This window comes from Accipiter gentilis, chromosome 10 (assembly GCF_929443795.1).
Source record: "Accipiter gentilis chromosome 10, bAccGen1.1, whole genome shotgun sequence".
NCBI lineage: Eukaryota > Metazoa > Chordata > Aves > Accipitriformes > Accipitridae > Astur > Astur gentilis.
The window spans coordinates 4,734,560-4,758,712 of NC_064889.1; the positions used below are offsets into that span (position 1 = coordinate 4,734,560).

Sequence of the window (24,153 nt, forward strand, 5' to 3'; positions counted from 1 at the left end):
TTTACTTTGTATATATAAAACAAAGGCTGAAAGTTTGGGCAGATCTCTATCTGGCAGACTTTCTATCTCTTAGGTCATAGAGAGAAAGCTTTTGGCACTGATTTTTTGGCAAAAAGCTTTGTCTGGAAATGTATTTAGTCAATGTATGAAATATGATCGCCCCAGTACCATGAATGTGTCTGAAGATACCCTTAATAGAGTTAGACTTCAGCCCCATCTGGTGTTAGAAAAGGATTGCTATATTATAGTTTTCCAGCACAGGACAGCCCTTTGCCAAAACACAGAGCAGTATGTGAGGAGAGTAACAAATTCATACAAGTGTCAGTTTTACTAATGGTTTCTATTGTTTGCTACACTGATGGAAAGCAGTTGTGCCCATGGTGAATTCCAGCATAGCTGTCCTGCTGCCGTCTTACTAGCCAGGGGCTCCATAGAGAGCTGCATCTTTAACTGAATGGGTTTATTAATACCCTTTCAGTGTACCTGTGTGATCAGCAAGTATACTTTTACCTGAAGCCTGTAAGAATATAAAATCATTGATTTTCAATGCCTGTGTTTACAGAAGTATCAGTGGACATACGGATTCTTTCACCTCTGTAAAATGTCTCTAATAATTTGAGTTATGCAACAGTGACAAAGAGACCAGAGTTGTGGATTTGGCTTAGAAGGCTTAAAATCTTCAGGCATTAATTTATGAAAGTCTCAAATCCTGGATACTGCAATGACTGTAAAGCACAGCAGATTCATGTTTGGTTTTTACTTAAGGCTGATCGTTTCAGGAAATAAAAAGGTTTGCTTTCAAAGAGATTTTCAATTCTTTTTCAGTTGTTATTTCTGGAGGGTTTACGTAGAAAAGCTACATGTGAAACAAATCAGGGACTAAAATCCATAGATTTGTTGTGAGGATGTGAGAATGGTTTATTGCCACTATTGTAAGCTAAAGGAGAAGAAACAGTGACTTTCTAGAGAGCTTTCCCTACCATTTTTTATCTGATTTTTCAGGATAGCAGTCCAGCCTGTCCCTTCAACCAAAATACCTGTCCAGTTATAATTTCACTCTGGTTAAAAAAGTGCTAAAATGGCAGAGTTTGGAATTGCTTGAACATACTTTGTCAGTTAAGCTGAGCTCATTTACATTTGAAGCTAAAACACATGATCTCAATTGCATTTAGGAGAGTAAGCATACTCTTACTTTCTTGTCTTGTGTATAAGTAGTTATGTTGAAAGCAATATGCACTAATCTTCCATTTTATATCCTCTTTCTAGCATTTGTTTTACTGGGCAAATTTAAAGGTCAATGGTCCTGACCTAGACAAGAAAATTATTCTAAATTCTCAGTCATTGCCATTTCTCTCACTCTTTCTCTGCTTTCAGTAATACAGGGCTTAGCTGCCAAAGTTTTAATTCTTTCTGTATGAGAAGAATGATATTTGCAACTTTTTTTGCATTACGTAGTTTTGTAAATTTAGGTAGAAAGAGCTAAGACATCAGCAAAAGGCTACTGGCTTATTCCAAGCTGTTCATAGTGTAGAAAATGGAAGTATAATGAACAACCTGTTTTTTCCCCATTCTTATCTTCATTCTCTTTTCTGTTTCAGAATGATCACTGCTCAAAACAGTAGCCATACTAAGTGAACAGAGTGGAAACATATGGATGAAATTCTTACCATGCACTGAACAGCACAGCATCAAGCGCAACGCTCTGGGAAAATGTCTGCTTGCAACACTTTCACTGAACACGTCTGGAAACCTGGTGAATGTAAGAACTGCTTCAAGCCCAAAAGCTTGCATCAGTTACCCCCAGTATCTGAAAAAAAAACCCTCTCACATGGAAATCTGAAATCCAATGCAAACCAAAGTAACAGTCATCGTGGGAGAAATACAGGAAATTTCCGACCACCTGTGGCAAAGAAACCCACTATAGCTGTGAAACCCACCATGATGGTAGTAGATGGGCAGGGTGTATGTGGTGAAATCAGCACACCGGATCATTGTGAGAATAAATCAGTGCCTGCAGGTTGGAACCGAAACAAAGCTGTCTTGAACAAAAAACCACTGAACAATAATAATGAAAATGAAATTGAAGGTTATAGCCATGTCCAAAGGCCTTATGGCAATGATAGTGTAGGTAAGATACCGAATAACAATAATAATGGACTGACAGAAGTTTTGAAGGAGATTGCGGGTTTGGATACCACACCTCAGCTAACTGGAAATGATATGAACTCAAGAGAAACCTTTTTGGGAAGAATAAATAATTGTTATAAAAGATCATTAGAAAGAAAGATCCCTCCAAGCTGCATGATGGGTGGAATGAAGGATTCACACAGTAAGCATGTTATTCTGAGTGGAAGCACTGAAGTAATAAGTAATGAAGGTGGACGTTTCTGTTATCCAGAGTTCTCTAGCGGAGATGAGAGTGAGGATGACACATTTTTTGGCAGCCTGCAAGAAGAGCATGAGAGCTGGGACGAAAGTGATGAAGAGTTGCTAGCAATGGAAATTCGTATGAGGGGCCAACCTCGCTTTGCTAATTTTAGAGCTAACACCCTATCTCCTGTTCAGTTCTGTGTTGACAAAAAGTGGAATACCGTGCCCCTTAGAAACAAGTCTCTCCAGCGGATCTGTGCAGTAGATTATGACGACAGTTACGATGAAATTTTAAATGGTTATGGTGAAGAGACTGTGATTCTTTATGGGCAAGAGAGCATGCAGAGCATGGTATCTTCTGATTCTACATCTCCTGATTCTTCTTTGACTGAAGAGTCTCGTTCTGGAACAACCAGCAGTTCTTCACAGAAGCTCTGTAATGGAGGGTTATCTCCTAGTACTCCTCAGGACCTCAAATTGATTGAACCAGAATATGAAAGTCTTTGTGATAATCAACAAGTGCAGGATGTGTCAAAAGCTCCCAGAAATGTTCCAAAAAGTCTAGAAACTCACAAGGCAGTCCTTGCGCTTCGACTGGAAGAGAAGGATGGCAAAATTGCTGTGCAGACTGATAAGCAAGAGAATAAAAGTTCTTCAGATATTTCTGGACAAGCTGTAACTATAAATTTGGTGCCTGTGGAAGAGCAGGCTAAACCTTACAGGGTGGTGAATATGGAACAACCAGTTTGCAAGCCCTATACCATAGTAGATGTATCAGCTGCCATGACCAATGAATGTAAGGAGAATCAGACTGAAACCTCAGAAACCAAAAATACATCGTCTAACCCAAGCTCACCAGTAACTCCAGGCACACCTATCACATCTTCTGCAGCATCACCTGTACGAGTAAATACTAATCTGAAAAAATCCAGTGCAATCAGGTATCAAGAGGTGTGGACTTCTAGTACTAGTCCGAGACAGAAGATACCTAAGGTGGAGTTAATTGCGAACAGCTCAGGACCTTCTGTTCCTCCCAGGAAGACAAGCCACAAGTCAGCCCCTACTTCACCTACAGCTACAAACATTTCTTCAAAAACTATCCCGGTTAAGTCTCCCAATTTATCTGAGATAAAATTCAACAGCTACAATAATGCTGGCATGCCACCTTTTCCTATTATCATTCATGATGAGCCCACTTATGCTAAGAGTTCAAAAAATGCTATTAAAGTTCCCATTGTAATCAATCCAAATGCATATGATAACCTGGCTATCTATAAAAGTTTTCTAGGGACCAGCGGAGAGCTATCCATCAAAGATAAAACTACTAGTGTAATAAGCCACACATACGAAGAAATAGAAACAGAAAGCAAAATGACTGAAGCCATAGGAAGTAAACCCACTGAATTTTCCCAAGCGAAGGGAGTGACTAATAGCTCTGAATGCAGGCTGGGTTCTGTGGCTCAAAAGGTCCAAGAGTTTAATAGCTGTCTCGGTAAAAGTCAGATATCGCCACAGAGAAGTCATAGTTCTGACCACAGCTCCCCATCAAGAGTTCAAAAGACAACACAAGAGCCTGCAGCAAAAATAGACGTAACACCAGAGGCTTCTGTTGGCAGCAGCATCTGTAGAGAGAATGCAAGCACGGTGCTTTCACAGATTGTGGCTTCTATCCAGCCTCCACAGTCTCCTCCAGAAACGCCTCAGTCTGGACCCAAGTCTTGTAGCGTAGAAGAACTGTATTCCTTACCCCCTGATGCAGATGCTACTAAAAACACCCTGGTACGACCCAAATCTCTGTTTACATCACAGTCTGAAATAGAGTCATCCAAGACAGTGGAAAACACTGCCATTAAAATGCAGAAAGATTCACTTTCACAGCCAGTTGCCACTCACTCTCCAAAGCTAGTGAGAGCCACCCCAAACACCACGAGTCCCAAAACAGAGCAAGCACCGCCCTTTCCTCCTCCACGGTCCACTTCTTCACCCTATCATGCAAGTAACTTGTTGCAAAGACATTTCAGCAATTGGACCAAACCAAACAGTCCCACCAGGTCAACAGAGGCCGAGTCGATCCTTCATTCAGAAGGTCGGCGAGCTGCTGATGCGAAACCCAAGCGCTGGATATCGTTTAAGAGCTTCTTCCGCCGCAGGAAAACTGATGATGAGGAAGACAAAGAGAAAGAAAGAGAGAAAGGAAAATTGGTGGGTCTTGATGGAACTGTTATACATATGCTCCCCCCTCCTCCAGTTCAACGTCATCACTGGTTCAGTGAGGCAAAATCAGACTCCAGTGAGAAGCCGTCGATAGTTTTCATGTATAGATGTGAACCGGCACAAGCTGAACCAAAGGCTGATCATCAAAACAAGAGTGGAGCAGAGTTTGCTATCACAGATGCACTAGCAAAAGACAAAGGAGAAATGCAGGAAAAGTCTCCGGAGAGCTCTGAACAGAAAATAGCAAGCCATTCATCACCACCTCAGATTCCCAAGAAAATCCCCAGGTAATCTGCTAATCATTTTTAGTCACTTATTCAGTCGTGAACTGTCTTGTATATACTGCTGAAAAGGGGAGAAATTAAGTGTAATTACATTAAGTGTAATTTTTTCAAAGTGTATTTATTTTAGGTAACATAAAGCATATTTTTAAAATCTTTGCGTTATACTGGGTATCAGAAAAGATTAAAAAAATTTACTAGAAAGAGTATCTGGTATTTGGAGTTTGTATTGCAGGTTCACTAATATGTCACAATAGCCATGTCACATTGAATCAGATACATTTCCTGAATGTCTAGTTTAAGAAAGTGTTCTTATGTTAGGGAAACTAAAGAGTTTCTCTGCAGAAATAGAAGGCAACTATAGAAAAGTATAATAGAAATTAAAAAATCCGTGACTCATAAAAGGTGGTGTGCTAACTTTGTCTCACATACCCAAGAATACAAGAGATGCTAATTAACTTGATGCTACACTGCAGCGTCACTGCAGCACTCCCAAAATAAACCATGTAAAAAAGTAATAATAGAATTAGATTATAAAATAATCGATCTCCCTTTTGCAAGGCCTTTAGTGATGAATATACTTTGCCCCCTAACAGTATTGGATTCAGTAGACCTGGTCGTTCCATTTCTGCCTGACAATTTTGTTCAGTGATTTAATTTTTTTTTTTTTTTTTTTAAATCGGAGTTTACTAAAATGATTCGTTGTTTCAATTTCTGTGAAACTATTTGGCCAGCAGATACTTACTTCACTCCTGTAAGTTCATGGTAATTGAACATTTTAGGTCTGTCTCTTGGTTTAAAGGTCTGTTTGTTCACTTATTAAGGGTACGCATGCTTTTCTGGTTGTCTCTGAACACAAAGAACCATGTTTACTTCCAGATATGCATTGTTTTCAACATACCACTGAGTTCCTATAGCTCATGACAGTGCATAACCTAAGAGGGCTGGAGACATTTGTTGCTGTCAGTCAGGTGGGCATAGTATGCATTTCACTGGGTACAGACCACAGCTGTGGATGTATTAGAACTATGTCTTCCAATGTTATTATACAAACCAATTCCAAAATAGCTTTAAACTTGCATTATTTAATTCATTATAATAACCTAGTGGTAGGAAATTAAAAATTTTAAAAGTTTTAGCTATGTGTGACCCTCAGAAAATGTATTGTGGCAGTATTCTTTGTTTTTCTTTCCCCATTGTCTATACAAGAAAGTTGCAATGATTTTTAGTTAAAATGGTTTAAAAGTTGACTTAAACTAATAGATAGCTCTCTGTGAGCATAGTTTGAGTTTACCATAAACTGATTGCTGCTTGTCTTAAAGTAAAATAACTATGTCTTAAACTAACCAAGAGTGACTATTTGCACCAAGTGTAAGTAAATCACTTTTATATCACATCTTGGGAACACTGATGTAGCATTCTCATGAAGATCAGGACTGCTTTTCAGACTGTTTGCCTTTTGTCAGACGTGGTCAGCTTTGGGTTTTGAAACGTAAGGTGGTGATAGGGTTTATTACAGTATGATGTAAAGCCGGTTTCTGTAGATTTACATTTGAAGTAATTGCCCCAAATACAAGATAGGATGGTCTCCAAAACCTTAGTGTATTGTCTGTTTCTGCAGACTTGGATGAACTGCAAGCTCAGGGTCAAGAATTTTACTTAAAAACAAAAAAAAAGAGTACATGAACGTAACAACTTCAGTTTAAAAAAAAATGCCAGTACAAATTGTGGGTGTCGGTTTCAGAAACATTAGGCACTTTCACAAACTATTAAAGTCAGTAGGAGCTGTAAGCATTCAGCATTTCTGCAGGATGTACAGTACCACAATAATACAGGGGCGTGGGTGATGGCAAAAGGGGGTTTCCCTGTATTTACAGTGCATAATACAGTTTAAGGCTGAAGACAGTGGGGAGTGTACCCAAGGCTAGAATAACCCTTGATAGGAGTCTAGTCTCTCTAGACTTACTCCAAATTATATGGGGAGAAGTAGGCAGCTTTAGAGAGCAAGTTAAAGAACTGGAAAAGTTTGCGCTCTCAATGGCCCTTAGAGCAACTCATTTCTTCTGTTATCTCCCGGGGAACCTAGAGAAAATGAGGTTGTACCAACATTATTTTTTTTTTAGCAGCATTGCCAAATACATTGCCATCAGGAGATTCACTTGCTCCCACCTCCTTAGTGCCCCACTCTTGTGCTGGCGAGACAGTTCATGTGGTCATCTGTGGGGAACCAGACTGGGGGAGTGCTCCAAGTGAAAAATAGCTTTGCAGTTATTTTTCAGCCAGATCGATTTGCTGATGTGACAAAGGGACCAGTCAGGAAGGAGCAGCTGCTTATCTCTGTGGTAAAAGGGCAATAACAGGTTAATGGCTGCGGTCATAGTTGGCACTTGTTCTTGGACTACGCCAGAGATGGTGCTGTTACAATGCTTTATATTTTTGCACTAATACTGGAATACCTTCTGCCCTTACTATTGAAGGCAATCGGTCATTCTGCCCTGTCTCATTCACTTATTCCAAAAAGTATATTTACTCTGTATTTTTCTGCAAGTCATGATGATATTGGTGAAAACCATATCTCACAATTTTCCCTGGTGAAAACTGGAATTTTCCAAATGTTAGAATTGGAATTTATTCTTTCTAACAATATTGTTCTACGGTTTCTACAAATTTCAAAGAAAATACGCTGAGGTGCTGAGAAATACGTTGTGGGAGCACTGGACAGTGGATATCTTTATCCTTCAGTTGTTATATTCAGTTACCTTAATGCAATTTGATGCCTTATTTGGGTTTTTTACTTAATTTTTAATATTGTTAAGGAGACCAAGTGAAACCTTATAGTGCTAAAAAATGAAGGTTTTTTTATTTAAGGACTTTGGCTTTTGTTTTCCCAGTAGGCGAGAATCAGGATTGTCAACTTTCATTTTTGCACAAGCAGGAGACCTAACAGATGAGATGCTGTACTTGTTCTGTGTTAACTCTTTAGGTATTAGTAAGAGGTTAGTGTTAATTCAGGCTAAAATATGTGCATGGAAAAGATGTTTAAAATCTTCAGTTAAGCTTGCAGAGGCTTAGAGGAAAACAGAAGACATGAAGATGGCAGTCAATGAACGTGACACTTTCTAACTCAAAATGCCAACAACAGTAAGCTCACTGAAAAACCAAACTGATGACCTGGAAAATAAGATAAGCTTTAAAAATGTCAGGTTACTGGGGAGCATGGGGGTCTTGAAAGCAGATTAAACGAAGATACAATATTTCCTTACCTTACAATGGATTACAAAACTGCTAAAGATTGATACCATAATGACAAAACAAGGCTGAAGGTATTTAAAGTTATCACTATAAAGGTCAGTTTTTCCCTTTGAATGGCACTTGCAAAATACTTCTTTGGAAAGCTGAAAACTATCTCTCTGTTACGCAAAAGAACTTGGTTTTGTTTTATGCATGTGATTGTTTCTTTCTGTTTGATGCCAGGATGCACATACGGTCATTCAAAAGGAGCTGGCAAATACTAATCTATTAAATTTACCAAAAATTTGTAGCTAGATTAATTTTTGCTAAAAATCAGCAGTCACATCAGCTTTATCATTAACTGCAATGAAAATCATGTGTTCTTGGAACACCAGTAGTTCACAATGCAGCAGTTGTTCTCAAGCAAAACCTAAAATTGACCTCTAAAAATGATAACATGACGCTATTTCTGGCCTAAGTCACTGTAACTGATGAAGGTGGTACAGCAGTTTTTGAACAGAAGTTTAAAAAAAAGATTCTTCAAAGGCTTTGTTATTTAGTGGATCAGACTGTTGCTCTTAGAGTTTCACAAGATAAAGGTTTCTCTTCTTCATTGAGAGATCACTGCTCATACCCAGTACCAGCTTTTTAGATTGAGATGTTTCCTAAAAGAAAACTGTAGCACAGCATTCTGATTCTTCCTTTCCTATCTTCATAAACCACATCAGAGCTGAACTAAAACCTCATTCAGCACTGTTTTAGGTGGCAGTGCCTTTGTAAATCAAGGTACAACTGATTTGTGCACAGCCATTTCAATTTCAGTTATGTATTAAACTGAATAGTTTCCTTTCATAGCTACAAGTCAGCCATAACTTTCTTTTACAGGATCTTTGGGTCAGACTTGGATGAACTAAAGATAAAACTGTATGTTTACTGAAATACTTCCTTCAAGTAGTGAGGTCTGTATATTCATTCCATTCTCGTTTAGGTAAGAAAGGACTCCTTCATAGCTAAAGTTTAGGAATTACATTGGTAATCCCAAATGACATTAACTTTGTCAAAAGGATTTGCGCTCGTACAAGTTCTGTTGTTCATAGCTACAGAAGATCACTATCCTATTGTTGTATCTTCCTTCCAAAATCAGTGAAATGCTTATACATATTTTAAAGATTTGTTTTGAACATTTTTCTTAAAAAGCATGTTTCTCCATTGCAGTTACACACTACATCAGCAATTTGCGTTCTTTTAAGGCTTTTTTGTTGTTGTTAAAATAGCCCCTGGGCATTTCACTGGACACTTTCGTGGGTTCTATACTTATCAGAGGACATAGATACTAAAGCTTTTGAAATTGTCTTGTTATTCTTCAAATCTTACCCCAGTGCCGTGCTCATAGTACAAATAGTTCACCTTAAGTAAATTCCAGCCAGATTACTGCTCCTGAAATTAAAATAAATGTCAGTGGCAGATGAGAATCTTTTAGAAAACTGGCCAAAAACTTGCACAGTTCCTGCCTGCCATGGAGGCATTTCAGTAGTGTAAGTGATCCTCAGATTCTTTCTGTTGTGCTGATTGTCTTGAGCTTGCTGACGACTGTTCTGTTTGCTTTCAATTACAGTAATCCAAATGTGATTTCAAGAATCTGAGTTAGGCATTGAATTTCCATATACAGGCAATGGAGAAAGACAGTTCCAGTGAGGTGATTTAGAGCACCAAGACTTAAAAGGCCCCAAATGGATTATCTCTTCAGTGGGTTCTTTAGTAATTTCTGTTATGCCGCTGTTACTTAAGGAAAAAAAAAACAGGTGACTGGGGCTGGGGGTGTGCCACAGTGCACATCATCTGTGGCCCGGACCTTGAGAACCTGAACAGCATAGGAAATGGAGCTTACATGTAGGCTCTCTTAATTCAGTGGGAGAGGAGCCATGAAATTACTCGGAGTACTCTATATCTAGAGGAATATGAATGTTCTAACAGACTACTTGGTAAAAACAACTGGAATCTTTGTTCTTCAAAAATGTAGTCATATATTAAGATCAGGATCACATTCAGAGAAAGGCAGGAATAACCACCACTGCCACATTCCACTTAATCATTGATCCAATCCTGCAGATTCCACAGCTCCTTCAGAAATTACTTGAGAAGAGAACAAAATCTTTTAAATCACAGTAGGGCTCTGTTAGAACAAAGTCCTTCCCAGTTTAGAGGACCTCTTTGTGTAAGTCTTAAGGTTCTCACCTGACTCTAAAACCTTTTAAGTGTAGCTTGATGAGGAGAATTCAAGGATGTTATAGCTGAAAAGAAAATTATTGCTTGAGCAAGTCTAGTGAAATGGGAGAAATTCTCACCTGAAAAGTTCAGGTGGGACTATCAACTCCCCCTTCTCCCCAAATCTATCTTGATTTGCTTTATTCTAGATATCAGCAAGGTTTATTTACCTTACTCAGCAGTGTTCAACAGTGCTTTTAAGAGCATTAACCATCTTTCTTACCCTGTTTCATCAATGAAAAACTTATGTGAGATTTTTCTCTAGAACATCTCTATGCTAACAGAATTAGAAATTATGCATGTTCATTAAGCAAGATGTTTGGTAACATTTTATGTGAAGATTTGTAAACACCAAGGCCTGTTAAAGAATCAAGTAGAAGGGATTTTACCATTTATTACTTTATAAATTTAGATTAAGAAATAGGAAATCATGTATTATTGTTCTTAACTCCTCTAATACTGTCTGTAAAATGGAAAGACTGAGAACTTAAAATGGATAAAGAAAAATGCCCTTTTTTATAATGCACAGTTAATCTTTGGAACTCATTGCCATTAAGTTTCACTGACACTAAAGAGCTTAGCAGGATGTCTTCACTGGATTATCAAATATGTTCCCTTTATCCATGCAAACACCGCATTATACAAGATTTAAAAATATATATATAAAAATTCTCACGTTTCAGGACTAAGCCAACTTCTAAACAATAAGAATTAGGAATAAACTTTATGGCTTAGTTATTTCAGAACATCACCTGAGAAGTTTCTTTCGCTTTCCTCTTAAGTGACTATTTCTGGCTAATGGTGGTGATAAGGACCTGAACTGCATGAGCCACTGGAATGGGTTTTCTGTACCCGTAACGTACTCTGATTGAAACCTGGGCATAGATCGTCTTTGCTCAGTGTTTTGCAGAAGTGGTCTGTGTTCTGAGTGGAAGCTCCTGTGTAAGGTGGCCTTTGACCACCCTCAAGCCATTAACCTCTTTGCATTTCTTCTTCAAGCATTATTCAGTCAGTTTAGGCTTTATATTGTGTTTATTAGCTTAGAAGTATAGGGCCTGAGGAGATCTCAAAGGGATCTCTGAAACTAAATATATCTACAAGTAACACAGATTTTGTGTGTGTGTGTGTGTAGAACTAAATTATCTTCCTTGTCAGGCTCTCTCATCTCAAACTGTATGACTACCATTGATTATTGCTTTGCTGATGTCCACTCAGGGAGGAGAGCAAGAGTCTCAGCTGGGTCGAAGGCCCCATCAGCTTTTCTCTGTGTTTCTGTCACTAATTTCTGCCACTTGGATTTATGCGCTGTCTTACACAAGAACTGTACTCACTCAGCTTGACCTCTAGATCTGACCCTAATTCAGGAATCGACTCTCAGAATCGCTTCTTATAAGTATTCCACTTTATCTCCCTCATATTTGTTGCTGTTTATTAATCACTCTAATTGAGAAGGCATGCTCTGATTGGAGGAAAATACATGTCACACAATAGCTATGATTCCACTGTCCTTACAAAAATTAACACACTACACAGGCTGCTTTCTGGGTTCTTACTATTCCCAAAAGACCGAGGCAAGTTAGACCACATCATCTTTTGGCTATCCTCCAAAAACTGTGAAGGAGGAGAGCCTGAGGGAAGGAGTTAGGGGCATTGGTCCCTGCAGAAAAAAAACACTTCTGAAACAATTTTGAGCTTGTGGACATGTGAATGACAAGTATGTGAATTCAGTGGGTTGTTATCTGAAGGACAGTCATTTTTCCGGAAAATTTTTTTGCTGCACATAATCTCAGCTTTTTAGGAAAACAAATGTGTTCTCTGTGTGCAGAGAGCTGCTCCCTCCATTAAGTGAATAGTTGTTTAGTTTTGGCCGCATGTGCCCAAGGAGCAGAGTTCTCTAAGGTACTTCATTTTCTGTGAAGTTTGTTTTTGAAATAAAAAAGGGAAGAGAAAAAGGCATGGACAGCGGAGGCTGTGCCCACTATGGTAAAAGCTAAATATGTGCTTTTATGCAAGGCATCAAAGAATCCATCCTGGCAAAATATCTATAAATATCCCAAATAAGGAGATAGCTTTAAGTATCACTTGCTATCAACAAGCAGATACAAAGTTATAGGGCTTTAATGGTTCTAATCTCAGAGCCCTGCTTATTTATCAGCTGCTCTACTTTTCTTGAAAACTACTAGTTTTAACTGTTTAGACTATTTCATGGAGCAAAAGCAACTGGGAATTCGGTTCTTGTAGCTCACTGAGAGAGGATGTTTTCGCCTTTCGTTCCTTCTGTGTTCTGTTGGAACGGCTTTTTGCTCGTTGAGTCACTGCACTGCGTATGTATGCTTGATCTCTCCGTCTTTACTGTTAAGATACAGGGAAGCATTTCCCCACAGATTTCATGGCCTGACTTCTAATTGCTGTGATTTTAAAAGTATTCGATTCAGACACTAAAAGTGGTTGGAATACAGATTTGAGATATTCACGTACTTTTTAACAGTAGGTTAGTCGAAGTTCTTAAAACTCCTCTTGAAATTTGAACCTGCTTTTCCTTAACTAATTAACGTGACTAAGACCATAGTTGTCATACCTAAACAGTGATGTAGTAGACTGTGAACTATTTTTCATCCACAAAGGCAGTGGAAGAGTTAAGAAGGCAGGGCTGTAACTAACTGGTTTCCTGGGGCGCTTTGGCAAGTCCCTGGGACCAACCCCCTAAGGTAAACATTAAGGTGCAGTAGGTGTATCACTCTGTGCAGAGTTCAGCCCTGTTGCTTACAGCTTGCACAACTTGTAGCACATCAGAACACTGTGGAATCAATGGCTCGCCAGAGTTTCAAGACATGATTAAAAGACTCAAGAAGGCCCTGAAAGAATTTCCTTTAATGGGGAATTGTGTGAGTGAGTACAGTGGGTGAGTTGGTATTTTTTTGTTTCTTCCTTTCTAGCTGTTGGTTTACTTTGGCAAAATGCTTCTGAGCTTAGGTTAAGCGTATGTGCTTGCATGTGTCTGGTTTGGAGAATGAGTCTGTGCTGTACTTCACCAATCGATACTAAAAAAATTACTTTGAGATATGATAATTCCTGGTTTGTGGCAATGACAGAACTGTAAAGCTATTAGAACCGATTTCTTCTTAAAGAAAACATTCTTATTGAGCAATGCAGGTATGTATATGATTTACAGCAACTACAAGTCTTTAGTTGAATTTCTCATCATCTTGAGAGCCTTGTTACTGCTTTAATTTTATGTATGCTTTATTCTGAAATTATATTAGGTTAACTCTTTAATGCGGACATATTTATGGCACATGGAATGTTCTTCACACCATTCCTATGCATGGTACTAAAAATGAATAAAAAATTTTATGCTGATTAAAGATTACATCTTTTTGATCTTATGCCATTTTTTCTCTTTCACTAACAAGTTCTAATGAGTTTTGTTTGTGTCAGCCTGCAGTTAAAATCCAAGAGTCTTGAGTAGAAACAGCATGCGCGCGCTGCACCGTATATGGGGTCTTGTACGGGAAGTACTGGCATGTTTTAATCTTCGTAGACTGGGATTGCTAGCAGATTGTGTATCATGATTTTCGGTATTTTGGCTTTGGCATAGAGAGACGTGCCTATAATTTATGTTAACTCTTTGAGGATATAATCTCTCTTTCCACTATAAGGATTTGTATTACAGAAACTCAGCTGCTCTGCCTATTTAAAAATGCATAAATTTTGTTTCTGTCCACCAGAAGTTATATTAAGTTTTAAATCTTTAAGACAAAAATTAAATATCTGTACAGCTATGTGATGTGGCAATCATCTTTTGAAGGAAGTGTGTTAGTCCTATCCCTTAGGGAAGTCACAAGTACTTAAAATTCTTGCTGTTCTAATTTGATCAGGCTGTAATAATGAGAACTAGTGAACAGGACATATGCTTTTGAGATTTGGCCTATAATGAGTATTTGTTTCTGCAAGTAAGAGAGCATAAAGACACAGAAATATTTTTGCTCTGACATTTTATGTGGCATATTATTGGTAATTGCTGCTATGCTTTCAATAGGATTGGGTTTTTTTAATAACCCTGCATATTTTTATATTTTTTTTATACATATGTATATATAAAACCCACATAATTTCTAAATCATACTGCAGTAAATATATCCATGGAAAAAGACTGAATCTGTGATTTTCAGTTTTGTGCTATAAGCCATTACAGTTTGATTAAAACTTCATAGCTAAGAGCAAGCACTGAGGAATGTCTTCATGGCCTTTTGCAATTGGCCTAATGCAGATGGAAGTAAAGTACGGGCTTAGATGAGCTACTAGTCTGTTTCCCAAAGTGTCTGTTTCCAAATTCCTACCAGTAGATGAAAATGTATCATTAAAGTTTTATGCATTTATTAAGACTTAACAGCCCTTTTGCTATCCCTTGGTATCTGTGATTAAAGCAAAATTGTTCTGATTGGTAAAAAGCACCTTAAACTCTGCTGCTGTCCTACGAGTCCTACACATTTTATGCCGAATCATGCCTGTGTATATATGCGTACATATGGTGATTGTAGTCAGCTGTAAAACATTTTATTATCCTTTTTGTATGAAAGGCATGAACTACTACGTGTTACTATTTCAGTCAAAAGCTGTTTCTTCTTAAGGAAAATAAATATTGTAGAAAGTTGCTCTTAAAAAGGGAGGGAGAAAGGACCTTATTTCTTTCCCAGTTCGTTCCCTTTTCTGAAGATATTTAATGGCTAATTTGGTATTTTGCCAGTAGGATCTAGTACCCAGCTTTGGACTCCTGGTGATTTTGCTTTTGTTTGTTTCAGTCAAGTGCCCGATGACACAACACTGGAGGATTTGTCCCCTCGTGTTCCTAGAGCTGTGTTCGTGAAGCAGGATAATGGTGGCAGTGCCTCGGTCATACCAGTATCATCTGTCCGTGTCCCACAAGGGGAGGAAGAAAAGGAAGAAGTTTCAAATTCTCCTGACTTAAATCCTTGCAGTGCTACATACAGCAATTTAGGTAAGTGTATTCTCGCAGAAGAAAATTTAAATTAGACCAGATTTTTAATACCTTTCCAGGCTGTGAAGAACCTTGTCTTCTTAACAGCTCCATACACTTTTCATAGGATTAGTTTTTAAAGACAAAAACTTTTTAATATTAATTTATAGAAAATAAAATTATGTTGTCTCATTGTGAGATACACAACCAAGAAAGCAAAGATTCAACCAACTCGAAGGTTTCCTTTCCTATGATTTTAAAACTGTCTTTGACTTGCCCTTAATGATAAACATCTCAAATACTTTTAAAAGACACATTGTTTTATCTGTTGGAGGAATTTTTATCAGAGAGGTTTAAAATACAGAGCAAACTACCTATTTTTTTTTTAGAAACAATAAGTAGATTTCAATATTTTTCCAAACTTCCAAACAAAAGATAGGACTTTTTGTTTTAGAGGATCAATAACTGCTAAAATATTTGTAGTCATCTTTTGTTGACTACAAGCTTTCTTATCCTAGTCTGAAAGTTTACTTTTGCTCCTGCAGAAGAGTTTAAGATATGAATATCCTGAAGGTACTGCACAGTCCATTCAACTATCACTGAATTCATGACTCATATTAGAGAGATGCATGTATGCAGGGCTTCTCTGGAAGATAAGTGAGCCAGACAAATAAGCATCTCTCGATTTACAGTATCAATATTATCAGCCTAATTTTCTAAAGCATTTTGATTTGAAGTACTGCGAATTTAGGAATACCTACAGCCAAATTTTCTAAAAGAACAAAAGTCTCTCACTTATGTTCAAGAATATCTGAATATGTGTTTTTCAGTAACACTCCAATCCTGTAAGCGTACGAATTTATTAAGCATTTGGACAAGAGTGAACTGACTGCATTGAGATGGCTCACAACTACAGGGGTTTGGCATGTCCACACAGGTTTGAGGGATCAAGGACTAAATTTTAAACCCTCAGGTGCATACATTCCTTAGACATTTAGTGATATTGTTGCATTTTTTTGCTTAAATGTGAATTAGTGGTGAACTTCTTAGTGTGTTCTGCTAATGAAACACTAATTAGGTATTGTTTATAAAAGTTAAAGAGGAAAAATATGCTGCCCAAGAGTGATACTAACATCTACCAAGAAATTGTTACTTCAAGGAGGAAAACTAAAATTTCTATTTTTATGGTGGAATTATTCAAAGTTCTAATGAATTATTTTCAATTCATTGAGATATACATATATATCTGTATCTATATATTTTCTGTATTTAGGATATAGCTACATTACAGATAGAATCCAGGGAGTAGATCTAGCTACATCAAAACTATCTATAGCATGGTTAGCTCACGTTGCTAACCAGACTGACATATAAAACGATCAAGCTAAGGTGTAATTTAGTGTATGAAATATCACTTATTCCTCATGGTGAGATTGCTATTTTTTAGCCAGAGCACTCATACAGTCAAGGGATTACTTGTATTTCATGGCTGAAGTAATGATACTGTGAATCTTCTGTTTAAACATTTACTCAGTTTAGCTCAATTTTCTTACGCAAGATGTTACACCTGATGGCAGCTGCTTCATCATATACAGTTAGATGTGCTTCTGTCCTTAGATCTCTGTCCTTCCTGCAGCATCTCACAAACTGGGAATAGTAAACTTATGGAAATGTAATCAAATATCGTTAAACACTGGAACAGGTTGCCCAGAGAAGTTGTGGAGTCTCCATCTGTGGAAATCACAAAGCCCAACTGGATGTGGTCCTGGACAACCTGCTCCAGCTGACCCTGCCTAAGCAAGGAAGGTTGGACTTCACCGTCTCAGGAGGCCCCTTCCAACCTAAATGCTTCTGTGATTCTCTGATCACTCCCATCAGTCCTTGTTTTTGTCAGTGTTGTTCCTGTGTGTGAATGCTCCTTTGTAAAACTGTACAAAACTGAACCCCTTAGCATTTTATTCAGAATCTTCTTATTCTTGGGTCACTTTCAGATTTGCTGTCACCAAACTAAATTTTAGGTATGAAAGAGTTAAATTAACTTTTAGGCTTGACTTGGTCTAGCCTGGCAAGCTTACTGCTTGTTGTTAAAAGCAATGCTACCCTAAATGGCACCGAGTTCTCTGGCTGCTGTTCCAACTTTATTCTGGTTTATTTGATCAACCTCACTTTCTAATTCAGATAGCTATCAAGAGATTACTAGGTAGGGATATAGAATAATTCCTACTTGTTTTCACATTTTACATCACCTAAGCAGCAAAATCATATATTTTGTAGAATCAACACATACTGATGTGTGTAACTGAAAGAAAGGATAATATGAGAATATGTAATATAATTAAAGTTACATCACATTTGATTCTTGCTTCAATTGCAATTGTATCTACAGTTAGCTTTTTATAGCTACATACTACAGTTTGTAAAATAGATCATGTGAACATCGTAATTAGCAGCATAATGCAAAATATTCATTTTTTAAATACTAATCTAATACATATTCTATGTTTTTTATTGAAAAGCAGATAGTACTACGTCCCTACTTTGACAAATGTCTAATCTTCAATTGTGACATGTCACATGAAATTTTATGAACAGAAATAACGGCAAGCTTTGGTGAATTTTCATCTGCCGTCAGGTAGTAGTTTATATCAGGTACTGCCCTAAATATATTTGGTTTTGGCCTTTCCCTGTTCCCACAGGAGTCGTCCCATCATCACTTTACAGTCCTGCCCAGAAAAACGGCAAGCGTGCCAGCAAGTATTTGTCAGGAACCAAACTGCAGATGCAAAATTTGAGAATAGCTCATGTATAAAATATGGACTGTATTTGTTAGTTCATCTAACATGTAAAATCATACATCTAGGAATTAAAAAAAAAAAAAAAAAATGTGGGCAAGCCTTACAAGATAGAGGATTCTACAGCATAAAAGACTTGGGACTTTTAGGAAACATGAGGTCCTACCATGATGATAGGCCAAAAGAGCTCAGTGTGTTCCTGGGTGTATAAACAGGAGGAAACATCAGTAGGAATAGAGAGGTTACATATACCTCGTTTTTACCCTGCAACTGCCATGGCCATACACAAGCCCTGGTGACCACAGTTTAAGAAGAATGTTTAAAAAAAAATTGTACAGGCTCTAAAGAAAAGCTTTGAAAATGCGTAGTATTGTGACAGGCACTTTACAGTGACTAATTCAAGAAGCTGAGTCTGTTCAGCTTATCAAAGAAACAGTCTGGCTTGATCATGGTGTGGATGCTCATGCGGTGAGCAGAACTGTGATGAGGTATCAACAATCAACAGATTTAACAAAATCCAGTGGCCATCAGTTGACTCTTGATGCAGAAACAAATGCTTAAATGTGTAAGGTTGAGCCTGGATGTTTCTTTTTTAAGGTGTACCCTTATTCTAACAGAAGTTAGTTCACGTAAGCCCTGTAGCTTGTGATAAGGAAGACAATAGACTAGATGATTAAAATCCTTTCCTTTACAAATCTTTGAATTTTTCTATCTTTGAATTTTTGGGGAAAATTGACGTGACTGAATTTACATCACTGTAAGCAGATTAAGAGATTCTCAATATACTCAGGATGGTATTTCTATAATTTAAAAAAGAATAGGTTATTTTATTATTAGCTATTTTTCTCTTTACGCCAAAAAAAAAAAAAAAAAAAAAAGTGGAAAAAAGGAGGCTAAGTTTCTAGGTTTTAGGATTGCTGATACTGAAAAAAATCCCAAAGCACAGCATCTGCCATGGAGTATTGCCTCAGTCAGTATGTTAGACCAGGGCAGTGTGCTTTAGCCAGGTTATAAGGTAATGAAATCATTGTTGACTGAAAGTGACAGTTCAGTGACAGACAGTGATTATAGTATCAGTCTGATGCATTTTTTTATAATGCATAACTAGTACAGGTAATATCTTTAACATGGTGTAATGGAGGACGGGTAGCAAGACCTGACAGATCACCATGGCAGACAAGTTGTTGCACCTGAAGTTTTTAATTAATACCTGCAGCCCATCTTACTGTAGTTCTGTGCACAGTCTCAAACTATTGGTGAGAAAGTGGAGGTGCATCATGAATGTTACTTAACAAATGTTAGCTTTCCTTTCTGTTATATATATTATCATTCTGGTTGGATTTTTATCTATTAAATTAACAATAAATGTGTAAGTAACTGAGTATAATATAGGATTAACAATCACGTTCATGTAAATCTGTGTACTAAATAATCTTATAGAATAGCGTTGTACATGTTCTGCATTTGTTGGAATTGGGGCTATGAAGCATGCTGGTTGCTTTTGCAGTAGCTGGAACATACTTTTATGCATTTGTGGGTTTTTTCATGGTTTGATTATTTTTATCAGTCAGGGTAAAAGTTTATTAAGGAGTGATGTATTTTGTACTGGTGTTAAAGACCAGTATAACTGATCAGAGAAATGTTTTCCAGGCTCCATATTATAATAAAAATGCAGATTGCAAAGGATGATCAATATCCAAGTACAACAGGGGGAAAAAAGTACTAGGACAAGGGTAGAGAAGGGGAGTTTGTACAGTGGAGAGGTGGCAAACCTGTGGATTTTCCTTAGTCAATATCAGCCTTTATAACTGGACTTTGTAACATGAAGTGGGGATGTACTGACATGAGAATTACTGGGACATCTGACTCCATTCCTGGCTGTGGGGAGAAACAGGTCAGCAGAGGCTGCCAAAGCCAACGCTGTTGGACTGCTCCAAGATCCAGTGGTGTGGTCAGCCCAGCCCTGTTTTACAGCCAAAAAGTCACTGGCTGCAGTCACACTCTTCTGTATGAATGGCTTTTGGAGGATAGGGCCATTAAAGCAGACAGAAAATAAGAGAGTCAAGAAGAAATGCTGTTATAAATCTTACCTTTCTTTGAGAGGGCTTCTGCTGCTACTGCTTGAGATGTGCATCTTGTTCTAATTTGTTTTCTTGCTGTTTCCCTCTAGCATGTGTGCAGTCCTTGCATTATAGGGGGTTTCCTGCAGACACATAAAAGCCACTAAAAATGCCTTTCTTGTTGGTCTCCACTGTAGAGAGTCCACAGTTTTGATTTTAGTTCTGCTGGAGTGTTGAAAGATTTGGTCTTGGAAGATTGGTTACCCATGTTGTACATGCTTGATTATTAATTTTTGCTGTTCTTGGCAAAACGTGGAATTTCTGTCAAACTGATGTGATAAATTGGAGAATGGCAGAAGTGAGAGTCATTTTGGCTACTTTAGCTCTCTGGGTCCAGTTCATTCATCTAAATCCCTGCACTAAGGGATTAGGGATTAAGGAGTATTACAATGGTTACTAAAACTGAGAACAGTTAACGATCATGGCAATAGCCTAGTTACTAAATGTCAATACTAGAGTATTCTTTTCAGCTCTGTTTTCTAATTCACATCTTCCCACAAGAGACATTATTCTTGGATGAGATGGTAATGGCATATAATCAGAAGAAAGCTTTCAAAAATAAAGGAGAAGGTAGGATAGATTACCATGTCAAGAGTAAAATGAGTCTGGAGAAAGCACAGAAGCAGCCTGCTGTTATTGGTGTATCGGACTAACGTATGCTATGTATGATAGAGCAATATACGTCTCAGGAATAGTTCTATTCAAGGAAGGATGGAAGCATGCAATGTGTCACCCACTTGGCTTGCCTAATTCACCATTAGTTGTTTTCCCAATTAAAGCAGCATCTTCCTTCACAGTTCTGAGATTTCTTGATAATGTATACTGCTGATCTGGTCTAAGCAAAAAAGAAAGATACATGGACTATCAAGAAATCTAAACAATAATTATGCATGTCATTAAGAAAAACATGCTTATGGAATATAAATTTGAACTAAACCTGAGCTCAGTGTGTCCGATTTATAGTTTTGTGAGCTAACAGAAACAGGTTGCAATGCAAAGTCTGATGATAAATCAGTTACTTGGAAAAATAAAATTTAAGTGCTTTTTTTTAGAGCTGATTTAGAGTTTCAGACCTCTGCATGGTGTCTGGAGATCTAAGTATTAATATTTGAATAGTGTAGTGAGATTCTGTAATGGAAAATGTTACTGAACTGTAGAATTACTTAAAGCTCTCTAGAAAGCTGCTGTCTATAAAGAGTTACATCCTCTATCCCCTGGAAGCCACTTCAAAGATCTCTGTTAAGTGGTAGCCTAGTATTGTGCCTGTTCCTCCTTTTCATTTGCCTCCCAAGAGTGTAGCTCAGGCTGAACCTTGAAATGTTGGAGAGTCTGTGCAGTAGGTTAGGAAGTGATGGGTTTTAAGCATGTGAGGGGAGAAGGAAGCAAATGCTCTACCAGTACTTCTATGCAAAAGAAAGTTTTTGTGCCTTTGACAGGGACCAAATTTAAGACAACCTTTTTCTTGCTAGACGATGAATTTTGAAAAATGTGGGACATGCAGTATCATGCCATGCTTGGGGAAAGCTGAGCTGGAAAGACTGGCCCAATGGGCAGGAAAGAAACGTACAGCGTTAAGAACTCAGCATAAAAACAGTCCAGATATTAAGCTTTTCAAACACATAATGCAGATGGATAGATTTCAATATGGAAAATTTGTTTTTGTGGGGAGAAACTATACTGTAACATGACATGTTTTACAAATTCAGGTTCCTCCACTGAGAATACTTGAAAAAGTTAACTACATAATGACTTGTACATGCAGTTCTCTGCATCCTGTCACTCCCACCAGATATCTGCAAAGACAACTTCTGGTTATGAAAACCTGCAATGATGTTTTGATGTCACAGTTCCAATAGCTATGCAAAAGCAACACCTAGCAAAAGTCACTGGCTGCAGTCACACTCTTCTGTATGAATGGCTTTTGGAGGATAGGACCATTAAAGCAGACAGAAAATAAGAGAGTCAAGAAGAAATGCTGTTATAAATCTTACCTTTCTTTGAGAGGGCTTCTGCTGCTACTGCTTGAGATGTGCATCTTGTTCTAATTTGTTTTCTTGCTGTTTCCCTCTAGCATGTGTGCAGTCCTTGGATTACCAAGTCACACAAGCATCGCATAATTAGGGAACTGCCTCCTGAAATAAGTAGCCTTTCTCAAAACCCCAGCAGTTAGGCTATTTTAGCATAGCAGGGAAGAGGGTAAGAATGAGAAAATAGGCAAGTGATCTTTAACACAGAATGTTGCCAGCAGGAGAAGTACATAGGTCACAGATTTTGTAAGAGTAAGCAACTGTGGAAGACAACATATGTTTGGATGAGTTAAGAAAATTGGATACGAAGTAGAAATGAAGTTGTCTCTGGATATGCAAAAGACTGTGGCATGTGGATGTGTGTGTCTGGCATGCAGACATCAGTTCTGCTTTTGACTCTTAAATCATGCCGCTCTTCATCTCTGCAAAAGGTACCTGAGTTTCTGTACGGCTCAGCTGACACCAGTGTTACATGCTGCAGCACATCAAATGGTGAGAGGAAGAGCTGCTATTGTAGAGCATGCTCACTGCAATACCAAGATCAGAAAGGAGCAGTAGAGGGTCCCCTGAGTGTTACGGGTGTTTTGGGGCAACCTTGACAGTGATTTGAGAGATATGCAGGGATTCTCCAATATTTCTAGCCTTTGCATGTTTTTATTTTGTAGTAGCTAAAAGGTGACAATGCAGGGGAGTAGTCCTATGCGATCTTCCCTGATGATCAGGCATGTACAAAGCTAATGGAATTTCCTGCTCAAAATTCAGTTTTTTAAACATTGGAATATCTAGGGTTATCACAAAATCCATAAGGCTCTTCGGAGGATCTCTTGAGCTTAAACAAAAGATAGAGATACAACTTTCATTTGTGATGTCATCTCCTTGGAATGATTGAAGAGAGAACGATTGTTAAGAATTCAAGAGCCAAGGCTATTCTGTTTGTGGATACATATAAAAATACAGTCTTCTCTGATCTTCTGAAATTAGGAAGTCCTTCTCAGCATTCTAACCCAGCATTCTAGGGTTTTGTGCAACCTAGCCAAGAAGATCTTACATTCTATAGTATTCATAAAAACTGTAATAACATCTCTTAAAGTGTAAAGGGAGCTATCTTTTTTTTCTTTTCATAGACTGTGAAGTCATTTATTATTAATTAGGGACCAAAGTGATGTAATTCAAATCTGAATCCAAGATCTGCACTCCCAGTTTGGTTCAGCATTCCAGTTCGGTCTTCTCTTGACAAGGATTCAGCATATATTATAAATAGCCAAATAGTCATAGTGTCTGTTTACTTGCTGTTCCCTTATTAGAAAAGACGCTCAGCTGCAATTATAAGAGCATCCATTTAATTTCTGCTGTGTTGCAACTGTAAAAACTGTCTTCCTACCTTACCATGCTGGTCAATGAACCTCACAGGAGTAGTAGAAAACTTCTAAAATAATTTCTCTGAAAATAGCAGTTCATCATTAAGAGTGGAAAAAATCTCATTTTGATATGAGTAACAACTGTTTAAGTGTCCCAGAGGAGCAAGTTGGTCATTTGTGTAGTCTGTTTATTGTTTTTTGTTCTCTCGTATGTTATTGTCATTTATTTATTTATTCTTCATTTCCAAGGACTCTGGCAGTTATAAAACATAACTGTCCTCTCTAAAAGCCATCCAAACACATGACAGGAAGTTCATCTTCCCTAGAAGCATACAAAGGTTTCAAACCAGTCTGTCAGTGGAAATGCCATGCTTTTGTGTATGTAACCTGCTGCTTGGAATCTCATGACTGAATCTAGGTCAGGTTATCTATGAACATAATATTGCCAACAAAGGTACACACGGCAAGTGAGTAAGGGTGTCGTGGTTTAACCCCAGCCAGCAGCTAAGCACCACGC

General features: G+C 37.9%; 1 protein-coding gene across 4 annotated transcripts in view; it reads left to right on the plus strand.

Moving 5' to 3' along the window:
• PEAK1 (pseudopodium enriched atypical kinase 1) overlaps window positions 1–24,153 on the plus strand; it is a 127,148-nt gene that overhangs the window by 83,637 nt on the left and 19,358 nt on the right. For 3 of the 4 annotated variants that reach the window (XM_049811454.1, XM_049811453.1, XM_049811455.1), the window contains 2 exons: window positions 1,599–4,871; window positions 15,164–15,360. In XM_049811454.1, the coding sequence (XP_049667411.1) occupies window positions 1,711–4,871; window positions 15,164–15,360 (3,358 nt within the window). In that variant the 5' untranslated portion in view covers window positions 1,599–1,710. Of the gene's footprint in view, window positions 1–1,598; window positions 4,872–13,146; window positions 13,264–15,163; window positions 15,361–24,153 lie in introns of all 4 variants that reach the window. The other variant, XM_049811456.1, reaches the window with a different exon arrangement.